Source organism: Anastrepha obliqua, chromosome 1, assembly GCF_027943255.1.
Source record: "Anastrepha obliqua isolate idAnaObli1 chromosome 1, idAnaObli1_1.0, whole genome shotgun sequence".
NCBI lineage: Eukaryota > Metazoa > Arthropoda > Insecta > Diptera > Tephritidae > Anastrepha > Anastrepha obliqua.
The window spans coordinates 76411727-76438372 of NC_072892.1; the positions used below are offsets into that span (position 1 = coordinate 76411727).

Consider the following 26646-nt stretch of genomic DNA (forward strand, 5'->3'; position numbering starts at 1 on the left):
TTATAATAAGCAATAAAGGCGAGCTCATTTTAGTAAAATTTAATTTGGCTGGCTGTTAATTTTTGATATAATAGTCAATGAGAGTAATAAATTGCAACATCAGATGAACGGCGAAAAAGATATAAAAATTGGCCGCGGTTGCCCGATCTCAATAATATTTAAATGGTCATTTGTACCACATTTGAGAAATTTGCTCACTTTGTAACAGAAATATCATGTTTTTTTTTCTTATTTGAAAATTACCGTTATAAAGTAGGTCGACGTGGTTATTGACCGATTTCACCCATTTTTGATACGAAAATACCTTAGTCAAAGAGTGATATTTCTACCAAGTTTCATTGAAGTGTGTTAATTTTTGTTTGAGCTATCGACGCACGAACAGACAAGTCTAAATCAACTCTTTTCCTCATTCTGAGTATTTTTATATGCATTTGTTTGTATTTATTCCGATTCCTTCATGCCGTTATGTGAATAAAAATGCAATGCCCTGGAACAAAAAGACGCGGGTATAATAACTAATGAGTAAAAGGCCAACAACATCTTTCAGCAACTTGTTCCCAAAAAGCTTCGAAACAGGACTAGAAGTATTTTTCTGTCAACTCCTTCTTTCTTTATCACTTTTGTTAAAACTAAAATTTTCCGACGAAGCAACAAAACAACTGTGCAATTAACGAAAACTATATGTATCCATACCGAATTGTTTATACCTACATATGTATGTATGTAGAAGCAGATGCTATTTTTAAGAAAATCAAATACATATATTTTTAAAAATTTGCATATATTTTATCAAGTTAAATCCTAAAGTACGTATAGTAATCACACTTTAATTTTATTATTTATTGTTTGAATTCTATACCAAAACGGCAATTCCTTTAATCATTGCAATTGTTTCAATGATTTTGACACTGTTTTCTTCGGCAATAATTTCAGTAGAACATCAGTGGCTGTCTTGTTGTCCATTGGACAAGATATGTACACTTGTTTACAGGGCTTCTCATTCACTCTCTTGCCTATTTCCAGCGCTTCCTTTATAGCAGTACCATCTATAAGGTAGTCCACAAGAGCATTTCTAAAAGAGATAGAGAACCAATATATTTAGCAATATTTTTAAAATAGTTTTGAGGTTGATTTCTTATTTTTAAATGCATAAGCATGAGGTCAAAGTACTACGTTTGCTCTTTTTTAATGCGAAATCATAATACGATTGACGGTGTTTCATGTATGTATACCTCTCCGAAGGTCACCCGCCCGAATGAAAATATTTTGAAAAATCGAGTAAACAATTTTTTAAACGCGCATCTCAAAGTGATGACGTGTACATATGTATATTCGTTTAAATATATATGTATGAACAAACATGCATAAACAGGGCACGCTCAATAAAGCGTGAACACCCCAAAACGTGAACAGACCATTTTATGCATTGACTACTCTAAAACGTGAACAAACCCAAAAAGCTCTATAACATGAACAATAAACGTTACAATTATTTGAATGCAGTTTACACTGATCTCAAGTAATTCTGAAATTGGGGAATCCCCTAATTATAAAATAGACATTTTATTCGTAATTGCATGTAAGGAGTAAAATATTTCAATCGCGGTTTTGGTTTTGCAAAGAGTGTTTCGTCTTATGTTGGTGAAAATGAGTTCTAAAAAACGCGTGTGCTTGACATTAAAACAAAATGCTAAAATTCTCGGCTTTTTAAAAAAAGGCTCATCTGTGACGATTTTAACAAGGAAATATAATGTTGCTAAATCAACAAATTGTAACATTAAAGCGAAAAAGCAAGTGATTTTAAAATGCGTAAACAACACGTATTGTGGACCTGGAAATAGAAAAACACTGCGTTCTTCAGAGTTGCCCAAATGGAGAGAGCTCTTTATCGTTGATTTATCCGAATGCGAGATAAAAACTGGCCAGTTAGTGTTCTAATGTTGAAAGAAAAGGCAAAAACCCTGCATGCACAATTCAAAGAAAATGAAGCAAACTTCTTTGCAAGTGATGGCTCCAAGGGTTCAAGAAGAGGTACGGTATTCGTCTTCTTAAAATATCAGGCGAAAAACTGTCTTCGCAACCTCAGCTAGTGGATCCGTTTAAAGAAAAACTTAAAGCTAAAATGGCCGAATTGGAGTTGTGTAACGATCAGTTATATAATGCTGATGAGTCGGGGTTATTCTGGAGACTTTTGCCAGAGAAAACGTACGCGTTAAGTTTGGAGAAGAGAGCCCCAGGGGTAAAGTCCGAGAACGCCACTGGATCCCACAAGCTTAAGCTTTTGGTAATTGGAAAGGCGGGTCGGTTTTTGGATGCGGCTAGGTTTCGTGTTGGTGAAGCAACATTAGCTAAGTGCTAGAACAGTATTTTAAATTTGGCGGTAAACAATGATGACCCCGAAGATAAGAAAAATGGGAAGCTGAACTTCGCACCTTGATGAGCAACACCGTCGATCTCCTTAGTAGTTCAAATCCTGAGGTTCATTCGCGTTCGCAGATATGCTCAAAGATATGTATGTGGGTTATTGAAAAAAACTTTTTTTTATTAAAAATTTCAGATTGAGTTCACGTTACCAGCCGTTCATGAATTGAACGGAGATATTGAGGAGGGCAATGCAGATGACGATCATCAACAAGAGGACGAATGCGATGATGACAGCGTATCAGAGCAACTGGAGAAAATTAAGCCGACTGAAGCAGTTGAAATTTTCAACAAGGCGTTAATATGGGCTGGTCATGAAGACGTCGATCAAAATGATATGAGTGTGCTAAGACGGTTAAGGGAGAAAGCTGTGCTTCAAGTTTTAGAAAAACAGAAGAAACAAAAAGGTGACTGATTTTTTTAAATAAAACCATCGTACACATATGACTTAATTTTCGATTAATATGTAACGAAAACAAGAATAAAATGTGAAATTAAATATGAAAACATATATTAACTTAGTCTTTTTGAGGATTCCAAAACGTGTCAGTTTGGTTTGTATTAGTTCACGTTATCGAGCGTGCGCTTTATACATATATATATAATATATATAAGTATTCCTTCATATTTAAATAATTTTATTTTCACGAACTCGATGTACATTCCGTTTTGTTTTTATTTTTACCACATATATATTAATGTATGTATTTATATATGTACTATATATACGTATGCGCATACATATCAATACACATGCCTTCATATAAAGATATCGCCTTTTCCTGCCATTAAATAGATATTTATCTCAGAAACACATACATACATATATAGACTTTAAGATTCATATAAACATCGATGCATCTCTGTATTTATAAAAAGTGACAAATGCTTGTATAAAAACTTTTACGAAGGAATGTGTTACCAGCTATAAACTAGCATATATATGTACATATACAGTGCCCTGCAGGGAAAAATACAAGTTGGGAACTATGATAGAATAGATCCAGGTCACTTTTGAGCTCACTAGTTCGTATTCTAACTTTTTTTATACTAACATTTGGTGTTTTAACACGGCGTTGTCCTAAGAAAAGTCAATTGTCTGGCCATACATCAGCAAAATACCAGTTCATACTATTCAAAAAAAAAAATCTAACAACATATTGATGCCCAAAACAACCAGTTTTATGCTAGCTGAAATAAAAAACGTATTGTATTTCAATAATTATATATTCTATTTCAATAGAATTAATTCATATCATAGAATTTCTTTTGTCCTAAAATTAAATGAACTTCTTTCAGGTACAGTAATTAGTTAAACATTTAAAAATTGGTTCAAAATTACACTATAGGAAATCCCAAAGAAATTAAAATAAAGTCCTCAATAAATGTAATAAAGACAAATAATTTAAGGTATTTAATTTAGGAACAGAAATAAAATTAATGTTGCTGCGAGGATTTTTCAGTGATAGTTTTTTTGTGAAAAAAATACCGTTTTTTATTCAATTGAACTAAAAGCCGTGGTAAAGCTATATATTCCGAAATAAAATACGGTATTAAAACATATTAACATTTATCTTGATATTATGTAAAAGTTCATTTCCCAAAAAACCGCATCGACATTTTTATTTTCCTGGGCTCTCCTTTCCGTGGATCCAGTCTATGTTGTACTCATCGTTATTTTAATATTTTTACTGATAGAATGGTCAAACAGACTCATTTCAAAAAGCTGTCAAAGGTAAACTTAATACTTTAAACTCTGCTTTTATGGTCGAATGGGTGCGTGACTATCCTTCGGAAGTGCATACGTTCGAAACATCAAATGTTCAAAAGTATTTTCTAATATCGCTCGCTCATCGGCAGGCAATGTCAAACCTTCGAGTGTATTTCTGCCATGAAAAAACTCCTCTTAAAAAACCATTTGCCGTTCGTAGTCAAAACAGTTTGGCTTTTCCCTACAGGGATTGGGATCATTTATGTACAGATATAAAAAAATAGTATTTTTGCTTTGACATGTCTACTTGTAAAGTTAGAAGACAAATGGCTATACAACCTTTTCTAAATACATAAATAAAAAAATGATTCAAAACTCCTGAATGGATTTAAATTAGCTTACTGAAATTTTGTTTGACGACATTGCAATTGTTGTTGCGCCGACAGATAGTTCATCGAATCTCACAGCGAGCAAAATTTTTTGCCATACACAAAAATGATTGAAGTTTGCATCATAAACCAAAATACAGAAAAGTAAATATCGTGATCTAGCGTGGCTACGGTTCCCCTAAATATTACGGCTTTCCCCATAAAAATTCTGTCCTAAAAGTTTGTTTTGCCTAATCCATTGTTTTTGTTATCCATTTTTAAGGGCTTTCTGACTAGTATGTATTCAATTGATGTTACTAATGAGAAATAAAAACAATGATGAACTAAAATCAATTTCTCAAATTGCTACTCTGTAAAACACTCAGTATGAACTGACGCCAAACAGGGTAAACATTTCTCGCTCACCGAATAATGGCGCTCACACTCACCAACGTATCGTAGTCCCTTTCCGTTACCCGTAGGATACGCAAAATTGAGCGAAACTTATCCCGTAGAAAACAACTGCGTTCTTTTAGTTACATATTTACACAATACATCGGTTTGTGTGTACTTGTGTTTGGTTGTATCGACACAATGTTGCCATTGATATTTTTGGATACACATTTTTACACACATCCGCGTTATCAGTTACAATTTTTCATTGTATAATATGCCAAAGTCAAAAACGACCAAATGCAAATAGTTCATTTATCTATAATTAACATTGTTCAATATTGTTTGTAAGTTATTTTAATAAAAATTAAAATTTGTCTAAGTTTATTTTGTAAATGATTTCGAAATGTACCATTTGGCAACACTGTGTTGTGAGAGAACAATCAGCTGACACGATTCTACGAAAACTATCCAAAATCCTACGATAAAATCTGCGATACTACGGAACGGAAGGGTAGTGAGAACTCATTTACATAGAGCTCTCATTAGTTTCATCGTGTCAGCTGACACGGTCCTGCGTTTACGTTGGTGACTGTGAGCTCCAATAGATGGGATCTCATGCAAACAAGGCAAATTGAAAACCTTAGGTGACGCCTTCGACAGTTACCTAATTTTTCGCGATTTTGACAAGTCTGACGTCAGCTCCCCTTTCCGATACAAAACAAACAAAAGAAGGTGAAAATATACATACATGTGTGTGACAATTCCGTGAATGACTTGGCAGTACTGTGAGATTAAAACTAAACAGACTAGTGCAAATGAAGTGCCGCGTGTTAAATTATCTGATCTTATTTAAAGCAAATTCATAAATAAAAATAAACAATAGAGAAAAAAAGACAAACTACATACGTATTTCATTTAACAATAAAAGCATAAAGTTTTGTGTTTTATAAGTAAATGACAGTTTTTATATAATATAAAGAATGCCAAATTTTTTTGACGTAGTATGTTTTCTCTTAGGTTTATCATGCGACACTTGTCGCTCAGAGGCGCTACTTAAAAACGTTTCTATGTTATAGTACGTTCACATATAAATAGATGATCTACGTTTTCGTGTTAAACTCCCAATCCGTAATTAAAAAGCGAGATTTCCCATACAAAATTTCTCTCCCAAAATCTGAGATTATAAAATAATCCTAGATAATAACTCTAATTTTGACATACAACCCTGTGTTTTCTGTGTAATAGATCATTATTTTTACGCGTGTAAAGAAAAACGTCAAAGTAAAATCTAAAAAAAGGGATGCCGGCAAAGAAAATAGTTTTGTAGACATAATTCTAATAAAATGTTTGTTAGGTATTATTAATTATGCATTCATAAAACAGAAAAAAGCGTGTGTCTTCTTATTACTTATTATAAAGTGTAATATCTAATTTCGAATTTTTTGAAACCTCAGTAAACGTCGTTTACGGATTCCCTCCAACTGTTTATTATTAGCAGCGAATTGCGCAATTAAGTATGTGCATTTTAGTTACAGATGAAAAAACCTTAAACATTTAATTTTTTTAGATACGCACAAAGTCTGATGCATGGAGCATTCACACCGATCTACAAAATGTTTACTGTGTGTGTAGATAAGGAAAAGAATAAAGATGATGGTAGTGATAAAATTAAATGTACGGATAAAGATCAAGCAAGATAAAGATAAAGATACAGTTAGAGATACAGAGGGGGTAGAGATAAAAATAAGGAGACAAAGTTAAAGTTGGAATTTAATAAAAACAAGGCTATTTATTATATATATTATCCATAATAGCACAACTATAGATTACCTATAACTTTTCCTCTATTAGTGGGAATCAAACATTGATTAACTGAATAGTAAAACGATTTTTTCGTTTCTGCTTTTTTTAATTTTCATTTCACGACGTAATTTTTTTAATAGTTATTCGATTTGTGATTCTGTTACTGTACAAGAAAACATATAGTTGCCAAGAAAGATTCTAAATTGAGATGCTACCGTTATATTCTTCTATATTCGGAGAGCAAAGGGAGATTCTGATACGCTTTTGTGGTCTTCTTTTGGCAAAAGCCGGCATGTTAAAAAACTTACTCAGATAGCATGTGAATGAATTGATCCATTTGGTCGGCCACTCCAGTCTTCATATTGTGCTCTGTTGAGCGAACATAACTGCAAACAGCACGCTGCATACAACTTGTTGAATCGATGTTGTTTTGGCCAAGTATATCATCAATTTTACTCATCATGGTTGAAAGTGATGAAAGATCGTTGTCATTCTCGCTGCGACCATAGCCAGTATACCCTCCGTGAAAAGCATTTAGTAGCTTCGGAATTATTATAATTGCTCCAATGCCAACCAATGTGCCTAGAACAACTCCCCCAAGATCCAGTTTGATAGGATTGTAAGCAGAAACGCCCGTACTTCCGGGATATCCCTTAGGAATGATTGATATGATTAATGTAATACATAACATAATTATACATAATATACATATAATATGTATCATACGTTAGCTTGCTTTCGATTTTTTTTAAATTTGGATACTCTATAATACGGATTAATTACAGCTCTTTAACTCTAATTTGTTTCTCGCTTATTCACAAGAATTACGAATTCTTGCAGTGGATGGAATTTCACAGATAACGATTAGTTAAAGGATGATGTTACTTATTGAGTTTTTCGGCCATAAGTTATGTGAGTTTCTCCATAAGCTAATTCATAAAGACACTGAGGCTTAGTGCAATCGTAAATTTTAAAATGTCAGGTAAATAATACATGTTCCTAAATATGTTCAGTAATAACAAATAACTCCTTTATTTCTGGAATTAATTATAGATTAATTACACTGATCGGCAAGGTTTTTGCCACACGGATTTTCCGTCATCCACAGATTTATTGTGGCAGCTACTTATAATTTCACTGTATTTTTCACTAATATTACTGTAGACAACGTCAAATTTCATCAAGTTCTCTTTTAAAATAGTATGAAACTTAGCGTGTTTCCTTGGGTTATCCAGTTCAGTATCACGTTTAATTCCGTAATGATCCGGAGCATTTTTATGGATGTAGGAAGCACTGATATAAAACTTCCGATTTGGTAGTTCTTCCACAAGAATTGTTGCCGAAAATGCATTCCGAATACTTAAAACAAGATTCAGGCGATTACCTCGTTTCAAAAAAGTACAAACTTGGAGTCAATCGTTAAAATATTTATATTTCCTGTTTTGAACATGACAAAATTGAAGATGAAACAATAATTGAAGATAACGATATTTCATCTGAAAATCGGCGAGCTACTAAATTCAAATGTTTTCAATTTTCTATATGCATGTATATACGGAATGTATCTCAGAAATAAAAGCTTTTCTAATTTCCTTCATATAACCTTACGTTTCTGTATATATGTATTTTATACTCCCACTTGTCAGTGCCACTAATCACAGAAACCTGTACTGCCAACTAATAACGAAAAACAATTCTCGAAGATTTGCGCTTCGATTATTTTTCCGTATTTTGCTCAAAAAATACGAGTGCCGGTACATCTGTTTTCTTAATTTACCGTTTTGGAGTTATGGTGCTCACAGTCACCAACGTAAACGCAGAACAGAGTCAGCTCGCACGATGAAACTAATAAGAGTCCCACGTAAATGAGTTTTCACCACCCTTCCGTTCCGTAGTATCGTATGATTTTGGATAGTTCCGTAGAATCGTGTTAGCTGATTGCTCTCTCACCACACAGTGTTACCAAACAGTACATTTCGATATCATTTACAAAATAAACTTAGAAAAAATTTAATTTTTATTAAAATAAATTCAAAACAATGTTGAATAATGTTAATTATAGATAAATGAACTATTTGCATTTGTTGGTTTTTGGCTTTAATTTATTAAACAATGAAAAATTGTAACTGATAACGAGAATGTTTGAAAAAGGGTATAAGCAAAAATATGAATGGCAACATTGTGTAGATACAACCAAACACACACGCACACAAACCGATGTATTGTGTAAATATGTTCTCTACGGGATGAGTTTTGCTCAATTTGGTGCTCTCTACGGGCTGCGGTAAGGGACTACATACGTCGGTAACTGTTTCCAGCATTAGCTTTGTTGCGAACTTCAAGTAAAGGCAGTGATTTCTGTGTCTTAAACTGAGTGAGTGAGTGAATATAAATCCCATTGAATTTACTGGCTATTGAAAGTTTTGGGTTTATATAGCTATTGAAGATTTGAAAATGCCATAAATTCTTACAAAAATTTATCATAAGAAAAAGAAAAACTCTAGTACACGGAAAAGCCCATGATTTGGACAGAGCGTGCAAATGTATATTCTGCATCAAGGCCAATTCTTCATAGTGTTATTTATGTATGTTATCGAGTTGCGTTAATGTAAAGCAAATGAAGATGAAATTCGTAATCTATCCTTCCGGGATATTTTTGTTGGACGCTTGCAAAAGGCCATCCTTAAGGGGTAACACCACTGTACACGCGTAAAATAAACACGATTTTTAAAGAAAACAATCACTCTGATTTGGGAAGTTATTACTTATATACTAAAATACAAAACTACAAAGTTTGATCGAAAAATTTTACAAAATGGCGGCATAGGAGACATTTTTGTAATGTGTTTTCTCTTGAAAGAGCTCCGCGGCACGCAGCACAGAGGGTGCAAATTTTAATCTGGAACAAAGAAACATGTTTTTCTTAATCTAGATAAGAATAGCTAGAGAAACACGTAGGGGATTTAAAAAATATTTATTTTTGTGGAATTAGCAAGCATTTGAAGGAAAAAACTCTATTTTGGACTAAAAAAACGGCACTTAAATAATTATAACAATCGTTTAAATCTATCGAAAATCCCCTACGCTCTTCTCTTAAGAAGGTTATTATACAGACGTAGTGAAAAACCTGATTAAAAATATTTAAAATTGTTTGAGTTATGCTGCGTGCCAATTTCAGAAAACGTGTTTTGAGAAAAACGCGTTTAAAGTTTGGAAATTTGGAGAAGTCGTTAGGTAGCAGTCACTAACGCTTGGTTAAAAGCTTAAAATATTTATGAAATAAACTTCGGTAACGTACAAAACTTTTTGTTCTCTATTTTAAAAGGTTCAAAGAATTTTTTAAGCATATAAAAAAAAAATCAATTTTTTGAAATTTCTACAGTGGTGTTACCCCTTAAGTCAAATACTAAAGCATATTATAATATTTTTTTTTTCAGTTGTTTTTTTCTACACCTATTTAGAGACCCAAAATAAAGTAAAAGATACAAGCACACCATGTGATAAATTAAAAATTCATTTTTGTCGATCAGTGTTATTCAAACTTTAAATTGAAGTAGTAGTTTTTGACATAAATGGATATATTTTAAGTTTCGCGGGTCCATTACTAGATAATTCACAGTAATCGTTAAAATCGACTATCATTAATCCGCATTGGCGAGTTTTCCCATATTACAAAAGTGAACATATAAAAGAGAAAAATATTACAAAATCTTACATTTATGGTTCCATATCCAGTTGTGTAGCCTAAACGCTGCAAGCGATCCTTAGTAGATTGGGCATTTGATTCGTAAGTTGAAGTTTTACTGTCATTGAAATGGTCCTGTCTCCAGACACCACTAGCAAAAAGGTATGTTTTGGAAAAAGCATTAATAAAAGAATAAAAAGTTCTTATTAACTAGCTATTAAAAACTACAAATCAGTCGGAAAATGTTTATTATTTATATAAAGGTTAATTAGAGATATACATATTTAATTATTTTGGACACAGATATATATATATATATATATATATAATTGGCGTTACATCCTTTTTGGGTGTTTGGCCTAGCTTCTCTTCCTAATTGAGGTGTGCGTCTTGATGTTGTTCCACAAATGGAGGGACCTACAGTTTTAAGCCAACGCCGAACAGCACATATTATTTTTTGAAAAGCTTTTTTATGACAGAAGTACACTCGGAGGTTTGCTATTGCCTGCCGAAGGGAGACCGCTATTGGAAAAAACATTTCCTATCATTTGGTGTATCATGCACGGAGATTCGAACCTGCGCACTTCCGAATGGTAGTCACGCACAAATCCAATAAGAATCATGGGTTGTTGTAAAAGTAATATTTCTACCAAGTTTTATTGAAATATATAAATTTTTGCCCGTATGGAAAAAATTGTAATACCGTTGGAAACAAATAAACGGTTATAAAATCGCTTAGTGAAAATATTTGTAAGTAAGTGTTTAAAGCTCGGGTTCGAAACCCGCTGTGGGCATGAAACAAATGATAAAAAAGGCAAACCTCTGAGCGTATTTCTGTCGTTCAGAGGCACATAAAATTGCAGGTCCCTCCATTTGTGGAACAACATGAAGATACACACCGCAAAATGGGGTCTTCCCCCAGCTTAACACCAACAAATGATAACGGGTGATCAATTAAGAGGAGTTTTTTTCATTTGCGTTTTTTTTACAGATCGCGCGCGAGTTGTGGCAAACTGTCATCGTGGATTTGTTGAACAGCGTTTGGCATTTCATCATGGAAAGACTCACACCGCAACAACGTCTACAAATTGTTCAACTGTATTATGAAAATCAGCGTTCTGTGACAAATGTTTTTCGTGCGCTTAGACCGCATTATGGTCAACATAATCGGCCTGCCTTAAACACCATTCGACATACCATCAACAAATTTGAATCCGAATATTCATTGGTGGATAATTCTCGACCGAATAGACCACGTCCAGCAAGAAGCATTGAGAATATAGCGGCAGTAGCAGAGAGTGTACGTGAAAACCGCGATGAATCGATTCGGCATCGTTCTCAGCAACTTGGACTGTCGTATGGAACAACTTGGTCAATTTTACGGAAGGATCTTCATTTAAAAGCATACAAAATACAGCTCGTACAAGAACTAAAGCCAAATGACCTTCCTGCACGTCACCGTTTTGCTGATTGGGCTCTTGAAAAGATTGAAGAAGATCCGCTGTTTTCGAGCAAAATATTGTTCAGCGATGAGGCGCATTTCTGGCTCAATGGTTACGTCAATAAGCAAAATTGCCGTATTTGGGATGAAGAGCAACCAGAACAGGTTCAAGAGCTACCTTTACACCCAGAGAAAACAACGGTCTGGTGTGGTTTATGGGCTGGTGGAATCATCGGTCCATATTTATTCAAAAATGATGATGGCCGCAACGTAACTGTGAATGGTGCTCGCTACCGTACCATGATATCGGACTTTTTGCTACCTGAAATTGAATCTAATGATCTCTACGACATTTGGTTTCAACAAGACGGAGCCACTTGCCATACAGCTCGTGAAACAATGACTTTATTGAGAAGTCATTTCGGAGAGCAGCTGATTTCACGTTTAGGACCTGTGAGTTGGCCACCAAGATCTTGTGATATCACACCTTTGGACTTTTTTCTTTGGGGATTCGTGAAGTCCAAGGTCTATGCTGATAAACCAGCTACGATTGAAGCTCTGGAAGCCAACATTACGCGTGTTATTCACGACATACCAGTCGAAATGCTCGAACGAGTGATTGAAAATTGGACCTTCAGAATGGACCACCTTAAGCGTAGTTGCGGCCAACATTTGAATGAAGTCATATTCAAAAAGTAAATGTCAAAGAATGTCCTTTCAAATGATAAATAAAGGTTTTGAACATAATTTACATTTTTGTTTTTTTTTAACTATTGAAAAAAGCACCTCATGATTGATCACCCGTTATAAGCGCCAATTATATATGTATATGTGTACATATATTTCTTCCATCTTACACATCTTATAAAATAAAGTCCCGAAATATATACATATGTATGTAATGTATTAACTCCGCACAAAATAATCCGATTTGCAAGTGGTTATTTGCATTTTAAAGATTAGCTATCTGGGAAGTATACTAAAAAGGAGTGGAAATATGCAAAAATTTAGTAAAAAATAATCAGTTGTTGTTGTTACATAAAAACGAATCAATTGATTGAAATATTTTTTCCTTGAAATGTTTACTTTCGTTCTGCATCAATAAAATTAGTTAATTATTTTCTAATATAATTATATTAACCAAAGAATTTGTTGTTTGTTTCTTACTGTTTTTACGGTTTTTACGTTAGGTCAACATTTTCCCAAAAAATTGTCTCTGCTGATTTATTGTCAGGCTGTCAGGCTGAATTAAATAAAATTGGTGAAAGTCTTCTTAGAGGAACTAACCGAAACTTACAGACAATACGCGCTCTGAAGCATCTTTATGTTCTTCATCAAAATCAATCTTTGGGAAATTCACATAAATAATATGACTGAAGAGTATTCTATTAAAAAGTAGCTTTATCAAATGAAATTGATTGTGATGAAGAAATATTTGATGAAGTTGAACTATACAATAATGTGTAATCTCTCTCTGGTAAATCTATACCAGATTTCGGGTTGCCTTTACCAGTAAATATAAATTTATTATTATGTGACTATTTAAAAGAAATTTCATATAATCATCCACGACTATTGCAAAATGTGATTCGAGACGTAAATCGATTGCGTTCTGAACAAACAAACGTTCATAATGCGCTATTATAATGCAAAATCAAAAACGAAAACCAGCTATTTTTCTTATGCTCCTGGAGGCACAGGGAAAACATTTTCAATGAACTTGCTTCTGATCAAAGTGAGATCTATGGGTTAAACAGCGCTTGTGGCGTACGTCTTGATGTTGTTCCTAGGAGGGACCTACAGTTTTAAGCCGACTCCGAACGGCAGATATTTTATATAAGGAGTTTTTTCATGGCAGAAATGCACTCGAGGCTTGCCACTGCCTGCCAAGGGGCTACCGCTATTAGAAAAAAAACTTTTTCTTCATTTTTCGTATTTCACGGAGATTCGAACCTATGTTCTCTCCAAATTCTGAATGATAGTCACGCACCAACTCATGCGGCTACGGCGGCCGCCTCCATTTTACATTATGTAATGTAAAAAGGCTGCAGTGCTGGAGAAAAGGTTTTGATTCCAAGGATCCCGCTAATACCGACTGGTCTGCCATTTCGATTTAAACGACTCCAGTTCCTCAGTCAAATTATGTTTTGTAGTGAGAATAAATGATGCTCAAGGTCTAACACCTAAGGTGGGCTTGTTTTACACATGTCCAAATATATGCACTTCCCTGATGGAAAAGCTGCGAATATAATATACACTGAAATTGTATAAAAAATTTAATAAAAAGTAACTTGAATGCATAATATAACCACTTATTGGAGTTCTTTTAATTGTGTACTCTGTTCACTCGTTTGTATCATCGTTCCAAAATTTTCCAAAAAATTATTTTTTTATGATACCTTAATTATAATTAATTTTATTTCCAACGATTATTTTATGATAAACCTGTGTGAAACAAAGTGCAGGTCGCGGGCCGGGAACTCCAAAATGACCCGTAAACACGAGTTTATGGTCAATGTGAACATAATATTACTCACCCAACACGGATGGGTTTAATAAGTATGTATATGCGAAACAATATAAACTTACTTTGAATTGTTGTCATATTTAGGTATGGCGGCACATTTCAAAATCAATATGGCAGAAAGCAGCAACCAAATCCTTAAAATGTTATATATTTTGTTCATAACTATATTCCTTTATAGTCTTTTCCGGTTAAAAGCTTTTGTTTTGTGTAAATATATGAGTAAATCACTTCGATTGAGGACAACTGAACTCTGTTGACAAACTGAGTGTCTACAAGAAATGGATAGCCATTTTATATGTCTATGGTATATGAAGAGCATGAATTCGAGAGCTTACCACATGGGTGCACATAATGGTAACAATCTGCAAAAATTATGAATTGGTATTCAATTGTTTGGAACCACGGTGACTTTCATTGCTACAAAATAAATGCACATTATATTGTATATACTCGCATTGTATGCACATATTTACAGAAGTATGTACGCTTTGTTAGTGGGTACATTAAAGCTGTTGTCATAATAGGTAATTTCCGTGCGCGTCTTAAGAAAGTCATTCTACCAAAACTGGCAGCAATTTACCACAAAATACTGCAATTGCGTGTTTATCTTTATACCATATGTATGTATGTAGATGTATGTGTATTTACAATATATGCCATGAATTTCTGCCATGAAAAAGCTTCTCATAAAAAACTAGCTGCCCTTCGGAGGTGACATACAATTAAAGGGCCCTCATATTAAAGGTAATATGAGACGGACACTCAAACTCAAAGAAACTAAAAAAACCAGACACCTATCAAAGGATACATGCACCAATATAAAAATATGTATATTATATTAACTATGCTTAACTGCAGAAAACGTTGCTTAACTGCAGAAACGTTGGCAGTTGCCTATAACCGAAGGAAAATTTGGTTTTATCTGCAACTATTACATAAGCGCGTAAAAAGCTGCGCGTTTCTTGCTTCATACTAATTGTAAGCCCAGACGCATATCGCGCAAAAACAAACACAGCTATTATCAGAACATACAAGGTGGGCCATATAGCGTTTGCTTTTTGAACCACCTATTTTTTTGAGAATGGTAGCACAAATGACATCTCAAATGTGTTCATAATTTACTTAAAGGTTTGATATTTACGAAAAGGCACGCTATACGCTTGAACAAAATTGGGAAATATTGAAAACCTATTTCCAAAGTGGTAAGTCTTTTTCTTCTTTTCTAACTTTCACATCGGTGGCTACGTCAATAAGCAAAATTGTCGAATTTGGGGCTCAGAAAATCCACACGTTACTGTAGAGAAGCAAATGCATCCACAACGAGTCACTGTTTGGTGCGGTTTTTGGTCTGGCGGCATCATCGGGCCATTTTTTTCGAAAATGAGCGAGGAGCCGCGGTTACAGTAAATGGCGAGCGTTACCGTGACATGCTCAACGAGTTGTTTCCAAAAATTGAAGAGGATGACATGGACGACATTTGGTTTCAACAGGACGGTGCAACTTGTCACACTGCCAAAGTTACACTCGAACTTTTGGCTACCGTTTTTGAGAACCGAATAATCAGCCTAAATTCCGACATCAATTGGCCGCCTCGGAGCTGTGATTTAAGCCTGTTGGACTATTTTTTGTGGGGAGTCGTTAAGGACAAATGCTATGCGAATCATCCAGATACGATTAATGCTTTAAAACACGAAATCGAAGTTGCCATTCGAACAATCGAAAATGTGCTTAAAAATTGAGTTGATGGAATGGCCTACTATAAAGCCAGTCGTGGTAGTCATTAGAACGATATTATTTTTCAGTTATAAATGACAATGTTCAAACTTCAAAATAAAAAAAAACAGTTTGAAAAAATATTGACTCGTTTTTTTTATAGCCGATTCAAGTCATGGTCCACCCTATGTATATGTTGCACATATAAATAAACAAAACCATGTAGTTACTTATCCAAGCTAGGTGTTTTTAACTTCAATGTTATGCAACAACAAGCATTGCTAGCATTTACTAACACTTACTTATAAATATACGAGTATGTACTTATGCGTAGAAGCAAGAGCACATGTACAGTAATGTTACAGTGTTAAAGTACAATTAATTTGCTACGTGCTATATGTATACGTATGATGTAGTATACTATACCTTACAACATTTGTGAAATGGTAGAGGACTGTCTAAATCGTTTTTTGATTTAAGAAATTGAAAAGAAAATCGTTAAGGCTTGAATCTTACATTACAAAACCCATATACATATGTATGCAAGATCCAGAATAAATAGCAAAGGAATAATTTGGAGTAAAATTTTAAAACTTCCAAAAAAAAAATTCAAGAAATAAAAATTATCAGGATGCTCGAATTAAATGGAAGCGAATGTGTGGTCATATAAAAATATCCCAGAAATGCGTGTTAACGCGCAAAACCATTAGGATTGATGATCGACACACCGTTCAATCCCACAAAGATAATTTTCCTACGCCGTCATAAGAAAAATACTTAAGGTAAGTGATCCAACTCTAAGTAAACTCTTTTGCAGATAAAATATACAAGTAAAATTTGCAGAGAGCCATGGATCCACAAGCGGATGTGCAAATTTTTAGTCGCTTTAAGTTTTCTAACTACTTGTTTTTTTGTAAATACTGAGATAAGTTAATCACTAGTTTGAACATTATATACATTGACTAGTTTAATTTTTTCTAGATTATTTAACATAACTTTAATACAATATATGTATGTACATATTACTTTGAAGATGGGATTGAATATTTGATAAAAAAATATTGAATAAAATTGGAGTTATTAGTAAGTAATTAAAACTGTTTTTTTTTAATTTGTTGAGATCGCTTCTATTATTTTTACCACATTTGTACAAATGCATTCAAACAAAGGTATACATTTCTTATGTGCATATTTACAAAACAAAACAAAAAAACAGTTACAATATACTACCGAAAATCACTTTATTGTTTTTCAAAATATTCTCCATGAAGATCTATACACTTTTGCATGCGTTTGAACCAATTGTCGAAGCACTTTTGCCACTCTGAATGAGGAACCTCCAAAACATGCATTCTGAATGCCGCAACCGCTTCTTCAGGTGTCGAAAAACGATGACCTCTCAGTTTGTTTTTTACGTACGGGAATAAAAAGAAGTCATTCGGTGCCAAGTCAGGACTATACGGCGGATGACCCATTAATTCGATGTTTTGGGTGCTCAAAAATGCAGTTGTTTGAGCCGATGTGTGAGAGCTCGCATTGTCCTGGTGAAGAGTGATCCGTCTTTGGCGATTGGTTTTCCTAATTTCTTGGAAGACAACTGGCAAACAAATGGTTGTGTACCAATCAGAATTTACTGTCCTGCGTTGTTCTAGTGGTACGGTTGCGACATGTCCAGTTTTTCCGAAAAAACAGGCGACCATTTGCTTGGAAGTGCTTCGTGCGCGAGCAACTTTTGTTGGATTTGGCTTATCTTGAAACACCCATACAGTCGACTGCTGTTTACTTTCGGGCTCATACGTAAATCCATGATTCATCACCTGTCACGATGTCATAGACGTGTTTCGAAGCCCCGCGATCGTATTTTTTGAGCATTTCCTTCGACCAATCGACACGAGCCTTTTTTTGAGCGATTGACAAATTGTGTGGGATCCAAGGCGAACAAATTTTTTTGACAGTCAAATGTTTATGCAATATTGAATGTATGCTGGTCCCACTTATGCCTAAGATTGTCTCAATCTCACAATAGGTCACATGACGATCTTGCAATATCAGTTCGCGCACAGCATCAATGGTTTTCGGGACAACAACTGATTTTGGACGACCTTCACGAAATTCGTCTTGGAGTGAACTACGACCACGATTGAATTCATCATACCATCGATAAACACTGGTCCTTTATGGAGCTTCATCGCCAAAAAATTAATTAAGTTCATCCATACAATGTTGCTGAGTTAATCCACGACAAAAGTTGTAAAAAATAATCGCACGAAAATGTTCACGATTTAATTCCATTTTTGAACCGAGATGAATCTTTTAAGTTACTGTAAACAACACAAATAGCGCTGGTATTTCAAAACGTTCTGAGTACGTAAAAGCCAAAAAATGTCAAACTTTGCGATACAGCTGTCAGTTGCCAGATTGCAACACCAGGGTTGCCAAATCCCGACATATAAAAGGCACCCCTCGTATATACACACATATTTGGATGAGTACATATAATATATTGGTATATATTTTGTTTTTTTGGTAAAAGCTGATTCGAAACCACTTTGTCGCCAAGAGATTTTGTCGCCACGTAGATATTAGATTTATACATATAGAGAATAATAGTGGTAATACGTATGCAAGTAAGAGTAGTTTGGAAATTAAATACTATTTATTTATATTGAGGAAAGGTCCCAAGTCTTAATTAAATTTAATTGGAAGCATGTCATGTGTTATGTATAAGAGGGTCAGTGCCGCCTTTTTTGTGTAAAAACTTAATTTTCATGTCATAATTAGGCATATACAGGGTGGGTCATATAGCGTTTGCTTTTTGAGCCACCTATTTTTATGAGAATGGTAATACAAATGACATGTCAAATGTGTTCATAATTTACTTAAAGGTTTGACATTTACGAAAAGGCACGCTATACGCTTGAACGAAATTGGGAAATATTGAAAACCTATTTCCAAAGTGGTGAGTCTTATTCTTCTTTTCTAATTTTCACATCGGTGGCTACGTCAATAAGCAAAATTGTCGAATTTGGGGCTCAGAAAATCCACACGTTACTGTAGAGAAGCAAATGCATCAAAAACGAGTCACTGTTTGGTGCGGTTTTTGGTCTGGCGGCATCATCGGGCCATTTTTTTTTCGAAAATAAGCGAGGAGCCGCGGTTACAGTAAATGGCGAGCGTTACCGTGACATGCTCAACGAGTTGTTTCCAAAAATTGAAGAGGATGACATGGACGACACTTAGCTTCAACAGGACGATGCAACTTGTCACACTGCCAAAGTTACACTCGAACTTTTGGCTACCGTTTTTGAGAACCGAATAATCAGCCGAAATTCCGACATCAATTGGCCGCCTCGGAGCTGTAATTTAAGCCTGTTGGACTATTTTTTGTGAGGAGTCGTTAAGGACAAATACTATGAGAACCATACAGAGACGATTGATGCTTTGATTTTGATGAAATTGGAGCCCAAACAATCGAAAATGTGCTTAAAAATTGGGTTGATCGAATGGCCTACTGTAAAGCCAGTCGTGGCAGTCATTTGAACGATATTATTTTTCATTCATAAATGACAATGTTTAATCTTCAAAATAAAAAAAAAAAGTTTGAAAAAATATTGATTAGTTTTTGTTTAATAGCCGATTCAAAAAGCAAATTTTACATGGCCCACCCTGTACAATATATTCTATATACATATGTATATGCAGTAGGGTTTTTTAATAAGTGGTGTTATTTTGATATTCAAAGAACAATGCTATTTTTTAATATTTGATATTCTTTAATCGGATGTTTATTTCATTATAAAGAGGAAGGGATGCCCTTAATAGTGGAAAATAATATCAGGTAAATGACCACCACGGTCACGCTTACAGGACACTATCCTTTTCAGGAAATTTTCCATAACCGAATTGCAAGGTGGCTGCCCTATGTCCTCGATAGCCTCACGAAATCTTCGAGGTCTTGAATCGACCCTGGGCTGTTGGCGTAGACCTCGTCTTTCACCAAAGAATAAAGTCACAAGGTGTCAGAAGACACAAGATCTCGGTGGCCAATTGTGATCACCTCTTCGAGAGATAACACGGTCCGGAAACTTTACCCGTAACAGATCAATGGTTTCGTTGCTTGAGTGGCACGTAGCGCCATCTTGTTGAAAATAAACGTTGTTCAGATCAATACCATCCAATTCCGGTCGTAAAAAATTGTTAATCATCTCTCGATAGCGCAATCCATTCACCTGCAACACCTGTTATTGGAAAACCCTTTATATCCCTCCCAATCATCCGCCTGGAGTTATAGAGCCGCATAACTCAAAATTACCAGAAATATCTATCTGTCATGAGATATAATTTTTTTATATTATTTTTTTTTTATTTATTACGAAAATTTTACTTTAAGCAAATAAACATAATCCGGTTTCAATATCACGCTAAAAAAATTTATAATATAAAAGTGCTAATGGGTCACAAAATAATGACAATACTATAACTTTGTTAACAGATTTTGAATTTATAATAAACATACATAAGTTCATTATAATTGCTTTCGTCACATATTTATTCCAATTAATACGACTTGTTCCTGTATCTATACGTTAAAAACCCCCATAATTCAATAAAAAGTTTTACAATAAAGCAGTTTTCCCGCTCCCACATGACAAATCGGCTCCTTAACTAAAAATGAATGCTGCTCGCTCTACAGCTTTAAGGTAGGTAGGTAGGGTGGTTGTCGTAAGACACACTTAGACCTTCGGCAGGTCCATTGTGATACCACTGGAGTTTCTCCTTACTCTATGTGTTCCCTTTCAAACCATCCGGTTGCTTTAATAAACGAGCTGAACTTCGTTAGTTTTAGATGGGCTATATCCGCTACATCGGTTAGAAGTGCTCTATCGAGGGTGCGCAGCCTTCTCCTAGCTAGGCTTTCACACTCACATAAAAGGTGTCTGACTGTTTCCTCTTCTTCTGTATTTAGACAGCTTCTACAGAAATCGAAGTAAGGTAGTCCTAACCTTCTAGCGTGGCTGCCTATTAAGCAATGACCTGTTAATACACCTATCATTTTTCTTATAGATTCCCTGTTGAATCTAAGCAAGATCTTCGATCGACCGCTGTTCCAGTTCGGCCATGTCTGTCTACTTAGTTGGCATGTTGTGAGGTTTTGCCAGATTGTATTTACCTTTTTGATGGTTTCCCTGTCTATGAGTAATTTACAAGTGGCTATAGCCATGGGTATCAGCGCCTTATCCGGTTCGAGATCGAGCGTTGTACCGGCTCTTGCAAGTTCATCCGCCTTACAATTTCCTGGAATGTTCCTGTGGCCTGGTACCCAGATAAGGTGCACCTTGTAGCACTTAGATACGTCATCTAGTAGTTTAAAACATTCTAGAACTGTTTTTGACGAGTGCGTTTTTGATTCCAGCGCTTTTATTGCTGCTTGACTGTCCGAGTAAATGAAGACTTAATTTGTGGATAATACTCTCGTTTTTTTTTTCTTTAAGCCCCTCTTTTATGGCAGTGACTTCCGCCTGAAATACACTGCAATGATCAGGTAAGCGAAATGATTGGCATACTCCGAGTTTGTCGGAGTAGACCCCTCCACCTACTTTGTTATCCAGTTTTGAGCCATCTGTGTAGATGTTTAAGTCATTCATCTTAACAATGAGCCCGTTATCCCATTCCTCTTTGGAAGGAAATACTGTGACAAAGGATTTATCGAAATTGATGTCCTTGGACTTACAGAAATCCGTTGTGCTGGGAATGCAGGGGAATTGTTCCAAAATTGAGGAGTGCCCTCTTTGGTACGTTCTGAGTAGGCCGATTTCTCTTAGTCTGAGAGTTGCTTTGGCAGCTGTTTGCTTACCGTGCTGCTCTATTGGTAAAATGTTAAGCATGATATTTAGTGCATCTGTGGGTGTGGTTCTGAGGGCCCCGCAGATACAAAGACTGGCCATTCTTTGTACGTGTGCCATGGTTCTTTTAATGTACAATTTATCTAAAGCTGGCCACCATACTAATATACCGTATGTTAGGATAGGTCTGACAATTGCTGTGTAAAGCCAGTATACGATAGATGGGGAGAGACCCCAACTTAGTCCTATCAGCTGTTTACAAGAGTATAGTGCTATTGCCTTCCATGTTAGCTTTCGGTCTAGTATTAGACCTAGCGGGCCTCATCACTAAATGACAGTGCCGTTCCGCCTAGAGTCGGAGGAGTTATATTTGGCATTTTGTGTTTCCTGGTAAATAGGATGAGTTCAGTTTTATTGGGGTTGACGCTTAGCCCATTTGCTTTTGACCAGCTTTCAATCATATTTAGTAAATCCTGCATTACTTCTATGAGTGTATTGGGGAATTTCCCCCTTACTACCATTGCAACATCGTCCGCATATGCTACTACGTGTTGTCCTCTCTCCTCTAGGCTCTTTAGCAATGAACCAACTCCTGTCCGGTTTTTGGAGGTATCCGGTGGAATTATGTTTTTTTGAGAGGATTTTGCGCAGTCTGGAAGCCTTTCCTAACTTCTTTTTTCTAAGTTTTTAGTTTACTGTAGTCCCAAGTACTTACAGTCCCAGTCTTTACTCTCTCGTGTCGCTTTCGCTCTATTAAACTGTTTTCTGCTGTCGTTTCTTAATATAGACAGGTCTTCTGACCACCAGGGCGGCTTTTTCTTCCCCTTATACCTAGTTAAAGGGCAAGCCTTGTTTAGCGCAGCTCTACAGACCTCCGTAAGAGTTTGTACGTGTTCGTTCAATGATTCTCTGTCTTCAATAGTAATATTTTGGGAATTTGGAAGTCTTTCCTTAAGTTCCCGCTTATATATATGCCAGCTGGTCTTTTTCAAGTTCCTGTTGGCGGGTGGAGCCCGTGGGTTGTTTCCCCCAAATTTTATTTCTATGTAGCGATGATCGGAGTAAGAGTGTTCATTCAGAACCCTCCACTGCGTCATCTTTCCGTAAAGGGTTTGACATGCTAGCGTAATATAATATCAAGAACTTCTTGTCTATTGCGCGTAATAAATTTAGGTTCGTTGCCTTTGTTACACACTAAAAGCTTACTACATATAATATAATTAAAGAGAGACTCACCTCGTTCGTTTGTATCCGAGCTCCCCCATATGGTATAGTGGTCATTGGCATCACCTCCTAGTACTAGTTTGCGGTTGTGAGCTTTGCAGTCTTCAACAAGGCTTCTTATTAGCGGCGACGGCAGTGGACCTGTGTCGTCTCCGGCAAAATAGAACGAGGTTAGCCAGGTGTTGCTTCCGCTCACTTCCCAGCTAACCGTCGTGGTATCTGCGTTACTGAAATTTTGAATCATAAATATATTAAGATGTACTTTTGCCATTATGCATGCTCTTTTAGTACCTTCACAATTGGTCTTGTATACTTTATAACCTGATGTCCTCAGACCGCAGATTTCGCCATTCCGTACCCAGGGTTCCTGGATGAGGACTACATCCGGCTGATCTTCTGCCAGACGATCCAGGAGGGCAAGGCAGGCTTCTTTACAGTGGTGTAGGTTTATCTGTAGAAGATGCATCAGCTGTTAACGTTACGTCTGGGTCTTCTATGCTTTCGTATAAAAGTTCCCTTTCGGAATACTTACGCTGTTGTGTGGGATACTTACCCTCCCGTTCGAAGTACAACCTCCCTAAGCCCATTTATGAGCCTGAAGAGGCGTATTCTTCTTCGGTGGGCTGGTCGCCTTCGCTCACTGGCTCGGTTTCGCTCATGGGTTCCAGTTCCCTCATGGGCTTTTCGCTTTCCTTCGTGGCGAGGAACTCAATTGCATCCGTGTCGGTTTTATATATGTGGAGCTTCACCTTTACAAAACCGTATCTCAGTTGCCCGTCGCATTTCGCTAACGGTTCAATTGAGTTCTCTGTGAGGAGCAGGAGAGCCTGCATGGTGGCGCGCTCTTTCGATTCATCCGCGCTGTTTTGGTTGGTAATAGTTTTGACGTACCTCCACTCCTGCGTTGGGATATCCGGATTGCAGACCCGGATGAGCTTCATAATCTCCACCGGGTCTTCGACGGTTGAAGGTAACCAAACCCTTGCTCGCGGCCTGGACGGAACATCCTTCCTGTCCACGACCACTAGCTTGGCATTTGGGTACACTTCTCCGACTTTGGAGATGGCCTCTTTGTACAGCTGAACCGATCTCTCATCGTCGCACGCTATTATTTTTATCTGGCCATGGTGCCAGCCTAAGTCTTCGCACGCAGGCGGGGGGCCGGGGTTCTCCAGAATAACCTTCAGTGCCACTTTCGTTAGCTCGGCCTCGATCCATTTCCATTGGGCCTTGGGGATCATACCTTCAGGATGGTTCTCGTCCAGGACCCCTATGATAAAGCGGTCTTTTGCAACCTCCGCAAATGATCTTCTGGGCGTCACGCCCATTGGTTTGTGCCTTTTTGAGCTTGGCTTATTATCCTCCAAGGACCGCTGTCGTTTTGGAGCCGGTTGTACTGGTTTGAAGTCGGGGTTGAAATCAGGAATGATCGCTTTCGCTCTTTCAATCGCCTCTTTCAACTCCTCAGACAATTCACCTTCTTTTGGGTGATTTTCGTGCACTCTCCTTAGGAGCCTGGCTGCATTTCTGCGATCCTGGTAGCTCGCTTTCGCTGGGTCTACCACCCTCACAAGCGGCCATCCTTCAGTACCGGAGCTAGCAGTAGCAGTGCTTCCGGTCGGGACTGTTTTTGGGGGCTGATTCACAGTTGACTGCCGGGCTAGTGCACCCCTACTTGTGCTTGAACCTGTGTCCAGCTCTGGTTGTGTGGCAACTGGCCTCGCTTTCGCTGAGGCTGTCGCTATGTGTTTCGATCGACTTTTTTGGCCGATGGATGGAGTTCTCTTTGAGCTCGGTGCGACCGTTGCTCTTATTGCGGAACTGTTTGTTCCTGTCGGTCTTTTCGAAGGAGGACCGATCTCCTTTTTTTTATTTGTTTTTGAAAAATCCGATTGCATTTTTGGACCCACGAGTGTCGGAGAAAGGATGTCCGCCCGTGCATAGCTCCGAACTACACGGGTAAGGCTAGTTATTACGGAGGGCGCCAGGTATCCGTAAGCTCCGTTCGAGACTTGGTTATTTGTTAGAATGGCCCCAAGCCTGACAGATTCTCGGCACGGGTCGCATCACACCTTAATCCAGCCCTTCACCCCCGACCACGTTAAAAGTACTTTGGGTAGTGCTGCACTATTGAGGAGTATCGAACCCAACCCATAGTACCTTTAACTTAGCTAAGTACCTCCTGTAAATAGGAAAACTGTGGTACTTATTACCAGCTGGCACCCTCGGGGAGGGTTCAGTGGAGGATTTCGCCAGCCCTTTAAGTTACTGTAAAAAGAACACTTCTTACAAATTGCCTTGGCACCACTACTTGTTTACGTGCTTTACTTTGAACTCATTCAAAGCATCACTTCTAAGCAGTTTGTCAGAATCGAATTTTTCAAATAGTTTCTAAGTTATGGCGATCACATTCTCGGTGAGGACCACGTATAAGTAATATTGTTTACATTCAACATTACTTAGTCCTGTCATATGTTCTGTTACAAGTTAAAACCGTTATAGATATAAAATTATAAAAATTTTTTAAGACATCCTTCTGGTACACTTTTGCCACGGATGGGGTCACGCTGAACCCTTGGAACAAGTTTTTTTGCGTATTTAGAAGTTTTAGCATATATTTTGTCATTTTGTTTATTAAATACTTCTTCAACATAGAACATTTTCTCATCCGTAAAAAGAATATTTTCATGAGCGTTGACCGCATGCTACCGAGCCTAATTTTATTTAAGCGCGTTATCAAAAGATGTCCAGGAGGCTTTCATATGGAGATCAAGACAAAGTATTAACAAACTATTGTTTTTAGAAAATTTCCTTTCCGCGCTAATTGTTTTGAGCTCTTTTGAGTAAGGGAGTCGTTCCTATAATCACCCGCACACGTAAGTTCAATTCAGAACTGTGATTATAAAACAAACGGATTTTATATGAACCGTTTTGTTCACAGAAGTCGTTCACCTTTTGATAACTATCAGCCCCAATGCAACGTCACTCGGATCACACTCGTATCATTTGCTCCTACTCCCGAATTGCAAGTATAGGTTAAGGCAGAGAATATCCAATTTAAGAACAAGAGATTGAAAATAACAGGGTTAGAAGTGAAATAAAATGATTGGTTAGATTTGTTTTTATATATCATTTTGCTCTATCTCTTTGCTTGCATATTTGATTATCAGTCTCATTTCCAATATCAGATCAGAAGTAATTTCTCGTTTCCACCGTTTCTGAACCAAAGTCAAAAACGGCTGAGAAATGCCTCATGTCGTTATCCACACCAACAAAGTGTTTGCCTTTGTCCGATCGTACCGTAAGGCGTGTAAAGACATCGCTTCCCTATCCGGCGTCCAATAGTCACGCTTACTATTCGAAGTACTCCATTCTTATAAAGGGGAATGCTCTAATATATTTGGGTTCTAATCGCCCACGGAAGCAAGATATACCATTTTGTCGGTACCAGCAGATAGCTGCTTCTCTGAAGTACGGCCCTTCTATGTAGCATTTAGAGTTCGTTGGCGAATAG

At 36.6% G+C, this 26646-nt stretch overlaps 1 protein-coding gene across 3 annotated transcripts; it reads right to left on the reverse strand.

Annotated features, from left to right (window-relative positions):
* Positions 1-762: 762 nt before the first annotated feature.
* LOC129240966 (uncharacterized) lies at positions 763-25816 on the reverse strand. 3 transcript variants are annotated; one of them, XM_054877067.1, is made up of 5 exons: positions 23424-25796; positions 23145-23359; positions 10415-10535; positions 7008-7351; positions 763-1072 (listed from the first exon to the last, which is right to left on the reverse strand). In XM_054877067.1, the coding sequence occupies exons 2-5, from the start codon at positions 23171-23173 to the stop codon at positions 880-882; spliced, it is 687 nt and encodes a 228-aa protein (XP_054733042.1). In that variant the 5' UTR covers positions 23174-23359; positions 23424-25796; the 3' UTR covers positions 763-879. The 3 variants fall into 3 exon arrangements, 2 of the variants coding, with proteins under 2 accessions (XP_054733042.1, XP_054733033.1); XM_054877058.1 differs by lacking the exons at positions 23145-23359; positions 23424-25796 and adding an exon at positions 14415-14763; XR_008582112.1 differs by lacking the exons at positions 763-1072; positions 7008-7351; positions 10415-10535 and having other exon boundaries at positions 23171-23359; positions 23424-23583; positions 23686-25816.
* Between the last annotated feature and the right edge of the window lie 830 nt (positions 25817-26646).

Excerpts from the sequence above, each read along its gene's own strand:
- LOC129240966 (XM_054877058.1), bottom strand. The coding sequence starts at position 14,512 with ATGAACAAAATATATAACATTTTAAGGATTTGGTTGCTGCTTTCTGCC. Across the intron at positions 10,536-14,414 it reads AAATATGACAACAATTCAAA|TGGTGTCTGGAGACAGGACC; the intron begins GTAAGTTTATAT and ends CCTTTTTGCTAG. Across the intron at positions 7,352-10,414 it reads CTGGATATGGAACCATAAAT|GGATATCCCGGAAGTACGGG; the intron begins GTAAGATTTTGT and ends ATCATTCCTAAG.